Source organism: Papaver somniferum, chromosome 3 (genome assembly GCF_003573695.1).
Source record: "Papaver somniferum cultivar HN1 chromosome 3, ASM357369v1, whole genome shotgun sequence".
Lineage (NCBI taxonomy): Eukaryota > Viridiplantae > Streptophyta > Magnoliopsida > Ranunculales > Papaveraceae > Papaver > Papaver somniferum.
In genome coordinates, this window is record NC_039360.1 from 31,265,701 (window position 1) to 31,271,700 (window position 6,000).

The 6,000-nt window shown below is 43.1% G+C and overlaps 1 protein-coding gene across 1 annotated transcript; it reads left to right on the forward strand.

Annotated features, from left to right (window-relative positions):
• The first annotated feature begins 4,654 nt into the window (after positions 1 to 4,654).
• Positions 4,655 to 5,695, forward strand: LOC113359242 (trichohyalin-like). The gene is made up of 2 exons (XM_026602909.1): positions 4,655 to 5,183; positions 5,241 to 5,695. Exons 1-2 carry the CDS (start codon positions 4,655 to 4,657, stop codon positions 5,693 to 5,695), a joined length of 984 nt encoding a protein of 327 aa, XP_026458694.1.
• Positions 5,696 to 6,000: the final 305 nt, after the last annotated feature.

The window sequence follows — 6,000 nt, forward strand, 5'->3', positions numbered from 1 at the left end:
CAAATGAAGGAGTCAGGATGGCACCCATGTCCCCAGCGGATTGTGATGCGCTCCTTCAATGACTCTGATGAGGCTGCAAAGGCATGGTATTAGCAGAGGAGCAGGGACGAGGAGCAGACGACTGGTTTTCCTCTCACCTATCTTTCTTTTTAAGACTACTTTAAGTTCAATCACACTCGGGCATGTTCAAGTATTCCTCCATCATGTAAGAAGGGGGTTTCCACCCAAGGCGACTGGAAGGAGGAGTCTCCTGAAAAATGATCCCCGCCGCTCGTCCCGTCAGAGTAAGAGAAGTAGAACGATAAATAATGAAAGAAAAGGCTAGAGGAACGGTAAAATACCTGAGGCATAAGGGGACTAGTGGACGTCTTTACAGTCAAACGTGGAGGCCTATAATCGGAAAACGACCCCCTCTTTGTTCTTACCGGTTCATAACCCTCGGGAGGGGCCCAAGAGGTCACCACAGGATCCGAGAGACCTTTGTTGGCCGGAACAAGGCGATATTCATCAGCCACGGTATCATTGAGATTGATTCGACCAGATGCGTGAAGATCCCGAAGATCCTGAACAGTTAATTCACGAGGAGGAGAAGATTCGCACAAAAGAAAATTCAAGGCCCGGCGTCGTAAGAGATAGTGATAGTTGTGGGCTCCTTCAGTGACTGCTAAGATTCGAGCAGGGATGGGCTACCTAAATGAAAAATTGATCCCTCGATCAGACAAGCTAACCGCCTCTTTAAAAACATAACGATTGAAACTGGCAGTAATGTCTTCGATGCTAGAACTCCCTGGCGGAGGAAACCTATGAGGAACCCCTTGATCAAACCTGACTTGTCGAGCCGTGCGATCGGGATTGTAATGGAGATGAATTGACCAGCGTAAAAACCAATAAGATAACCCGGTAACACAGCCATTACCGAATCAAAATCATCTTTAGACAAGATTTTCGACGAATCCAGTTCCGCATCAAAAGGTGCAACAAAATCGTAGTGCGCCGGACCTGAGTGACCGTCCTGATAAGGGAACGGCTCAAAATCCTTAGCCACGTCCATGTGTTTTCCGAGGTCATCTTTGGGAACCTTTCCCCTTGAATGCCAAAGAGATATCCGAGGGTAACCATGAACAACAGGGAGCTTCTCGACCGAACCATCATCCCTATGCACATCTTCTTCCCTATGAATCGCGAGGTCATTAGGCTCAGGCGCACATGGGGGAACGTGCTCCCAATACCAAGCATGCATAAAAGAAGCCGGAATGTAGGTCTCAATCTTGTGAGACGATCCCACCATCTGAAGGTCTTGACAGAACAAATCGAGATGACGATACAAGCCACCTAAGAACATCGACGCAAGTGGAAAAGAGACGCCTCGAGATAACAAAACCGTCATTGGTACAAGCTCACCCTTAATGGTGTCCTGGGGACTGTATGCGAATATGTCGTGACAAAACCAAAACAGGATAAAGGCGGCTAGCTCCGCGCGGGGATTCTTCTCCTTACGCTTAGGGGGGGACACCTTCCCATCGACCAGCTGAGGTGAACAATATTTCAACCAAAGAGAAAAAGAGGCGCGACGATTAACCTTAACAACCAACTCAGGATCGTCTTTCGTAGGCACTGATGAACCATGAATCGACTCGTAGGCACGAATAGAACTGGATAACAAGCGGTCACCGGACGGGCGCCTAGGAGGGACCTTCTTTTCCCCTACCCATTTAGTCTTCCCCTTCTGAGCATATGAAAGCGCAGCTTTTTTGCCTGAATCAGCGGGCCGCCTTTGTCTCGCCCAGATGGCGCTTGGCTCTTCGGTACTAACTCGCGACGAGAATCATCTTTACACTTCAACAGATAGGTGCACAGTTCTCTATCTTCATCATTTAGCGCTCCAAAAACAGCTGCCTCATCATAGATGAGGCGCGACGAGAATCATCTTTACACTACCATGAGCTGGTAGTCCTGTAAGAGCGACCACGTCCTCTAACACGATAGTAGCCTCCCCCACGCTGTGAAGAGAGTATGAACGGGAGGAGCCCAACGGCAAAAAAGTTGTATCACGTCGCGAATGCACCTATTTACCTCCCGTTTAAGAGATGAATTTATAGCCTCCTCAATACCTTCTTTCCTGAGGGCTACAACATGACTAGGGTTGGAGCGTATGTGAGAATCCCAATGTGGACATACCGGAGGAGTTTTTGATTTAGAACGAATGTCAATAGAAGGAAGATTATAATCGCCACGATTGATGGCCTCCGCGGAACAGTCTTGAACGCGAAAGCGTCATAGTCTCGGACTCGGGATGCATAAGCCATACGGGGTCAGAAGGATAAGGAAGTACAGGTGGATTCAGAAGGCGAGAGGTTAGGATATCATCTAAAGGGAAAACACGCCTACCTCCACGGAGTTCTCTTAGCCTCAACGCGCGTTTTAAAGAGGGACCGCTTGTGAACTCGGCGATAGTATATAATCTACCGTCTTCCTGAGGGGGAAAGACGATCGCCTCCCGATCGGAATGCTCGGTTTCCTCGGAGTCCCCCTGCCTGGGTTGTTCAGATTCAATGGATTCCTCGGATGAGGAACTACTAGAGGAGCTATCAGACATGGCGCGTATATGGATACGTATGGAAAATGGGAGAAGGAAGAGAAGTTGAAAAGGGAATATATCAACAGATCTATATATAGAGAGTTTTAGCAGTCTAACGTGGAAGTTATGCATGGGGAAAGTAACCATCAGAAACTGAAATAGGAAGCGGTTACTGTACAATGAGGAGCTTAAGCGTCACCCACGATCATAAGAAAGAAAAGAAAAGGGGCAACCACGTCAGCAGACTGCGAAGGAGGGCGCCTAAAAGAGGAAGCTCTTTGACTATTGGGTCATTGAGCAATTAACCCAATAGTCAGGGAACTAATATTGATATATGAAAAATAACACCCCTTATGGGTTTAGGGTATCCCCAAACCAGTGGCCGAATCCAGTAAGAAACATAGGAACTTGGGGACTAAGCCCAAGTCCGATAAGGGATCATCCATTAAGAAAGAAGGACAAGGAAGGGATTAACGGATAAGAAGGAGGTTACCTTAAGGAACGGCAATAAAAGTAATTAAGAAGGTTTAGTACATGTGGCATGATGTCATAAAAAGATGAGTTTTTAGAAAAACCTGTATAAGGAAGGACAATGTATAATGGAAAGGAAACTCTCTCTCTTACTATTATTGGTATTATAAGGTCATGTGTAATAGCTAGGACAGGTAGGACCTAAACCGAAATTTGGGTATTAACAACTAGCAATAAGGAAATTTTATTATTTGAGAAACAAAATCCTTTGATAACCTTGTACATTCTCATTCCATGAGACTGAAATTTTTTAGTACCTACACTGATTTAAGATGAAGATAAGCTAATGCTCTTAATAAGTCCAGGGAAGCTTCCGTGCTTGGACTTGCTACCTATTGACTACTGCATGGTATACTAACTAGTCGACGGAATAAGTAAGCGTGTGGAAATTTGAATGTTGTAGACCCTAGAATTTGTGGTCATGCGAGCCTGCATGGGTCCGGAGAGTAGCTGGCTTGAGATAAGTATCGTGATTTATGTTTGTACTTTTTCGTGTATATATATAGTGATGGATTTGTGTCAAGGAGCTAAGAAAATCTCCATCTTTTTTTGTATTTTCTTCAACAAAGGCAATATTCTCGATTACCCAATAATTCATTCTCTGCTGAAGCAATGGAGTCTTTGACCAGAGGAAGAACACAACTGGTTATCTTCTTCGGATTCCTGTTTCTCTTCTTCATTAGCTTAAGCCTCTCCGTTAATATTAACTCTGGTATGTATTAATTTAATCACATGATCGAACAATTAGTTCGATTAATTTGCAGCTACTTAAATCCAAAATAATGCATGAGGTGAGTGATCGATTAGTGAAACTTACATTAAAGAGGCATATGACGAAAATGAGTATGTGTGTTAGATTATGTGACACACTAATTAGTCTTGTAAAATAATTTGCAGCTCCGTATGTGTAGACACAGAATACCGCACATTAATAACGCATGCGAAGTACTGATTATCGAGACCAAGCGAAGACAATTGCGTACAGCTTATTCAGAATGACGCATCGGATGACGTCAGTTTAATCACGAGAAAAGTGTGAAGAGTCATGCTATGTTATAGAACACGTGCAAAAAGAGTCAATGTAAGTGTGCGTTAATGACGCACGCCAGATCCGAAAATAAGGGCTTTATTAGCTGTCATCCACTATGTAAATCCCTATATAAGGGATCGAGCGACCTTGTATTGAAAGAGATCTTTTTGAGAGTTTAGACAAGGAATTTAGGAGAGAAAAAGATTGTTTGTTCTTCAAGTTAGAGTTTTCTTGTTATTTTGTATCCAAATTAAAGATCCAATGAATGTTCTTATGAATTTTATGATGATTACTTGAGTTGTTCCGTAGATTTCATTAAAGATGTGGTTGTAGGATTTCCTGCAACTACATTTTGGCGCTAGAAAACAGCTCGGAATGATATACCCTGTTGGTGGAGTTTCTTGAAAACAAGTTAGGAGATCTTCATAATCTTGGAAAAGTTTGAAGATTCAATCAACAATCTTTGTTGTTTCAAAAAAATGATCATCATTAGTAAATTGTTACAGACAGAAAAGATGGTGAGACAAGCAATTGCAGCAGAACAAGTGGTATCAATTAAAAGGAGTAGAAGAATCGTTGGTAGAAGAAGGAGCGAAATCGTAGAATCGTCAAGGATGGGAGAAAGAAACAACAGAGGAAATAAAGTCCAAAATCAGATCCAAAACGAACCAGTGCAGAATAGAATTATCGATTACGATAGAGTAAGCGTTCATACTTCACAAACATATTTAACAGAAGAAGAAGAAGAAGGAGAGCAAAGGACTGTAAACGAAGGACTTATAGAAGGAAATAAAGAAAACATGACGATTGAGGAACTTCGACAGAGACTGGTTGCGGAAAGAAGGAGAGAAGATGAAGAACGTGCGAATCTAGCACGCCAGAATAATGAGTTAAGAGAAGAGAACCTAAGATTGCAAGAGCAAAGATCAAGAAGCGCCACGCACTCCAGGTCAAGGTCTAGTAGAAGATCTATTAGACAAGAACCACCCTTGGACAACATTGTCGAGAAATTTCAGATAAATGAAGATTTACAGGATCCACGCTGTGAATATCGCATATAACAACAACTGATCGATGATCGGTACGTACAACATGGCGAAGATTACCGCACACAAGAGGGTAGCAGAGATAATAGGCATGAACAGCAAGGCGAGCGATATCGCGTTCGTCATGATCAAAATGATGGGAATGAACCAGAACAAAGAAGGGTGATATTACAAGAAAGAGAAATTCTACGGAATTATTACGAGCGCGAAAACGAAGCTGAGAGATACAATGACGCGCAGACCAACTTGGGGCGCGAAAGGGAAAGACAGAGAAGAGTGGAAGAAGCTGAAGAACAAGAATTACAAGAGGTTGTGCGTCAGAATAATCATGACAATCGAGTGATAAGACGCAAACGTTATCGCGCACTCCATAACCAGAATGCGGAAGTTGATAGAGAACAGGGAAGAATTATACCACAGGGCAGAGAAATGACAAGAATTCCACAGGATTGCACAGAGGAAGATGAAAGGTATAATGACGCACAAATGCACGCAAGGGATGAAAGATAGGGGCGTCGTAGAAGAAGAGATGAAGCCGAAGAACAAGAACTACAAGAAGCGATACGACAGAACAGGCGTGAAAATAGAGAAATACAAGCAAGGTTGAAAAGGACAATACAACAAGACCCAGTGATAAATGAGAAAATCTTGAGAGAGTTAGCGGAAGTAAGAGAAATGATGACCACCAGAAGAGAGGGAGGAAGGCGACAATTGGACGAGGCCATTGAAGAAGCAGAAAAAACGTCATTTGCAAGACAAATACAGATGACGGGAATACCTCCTAAGTGCAATTTACCTGTGTTCACTAATATTTT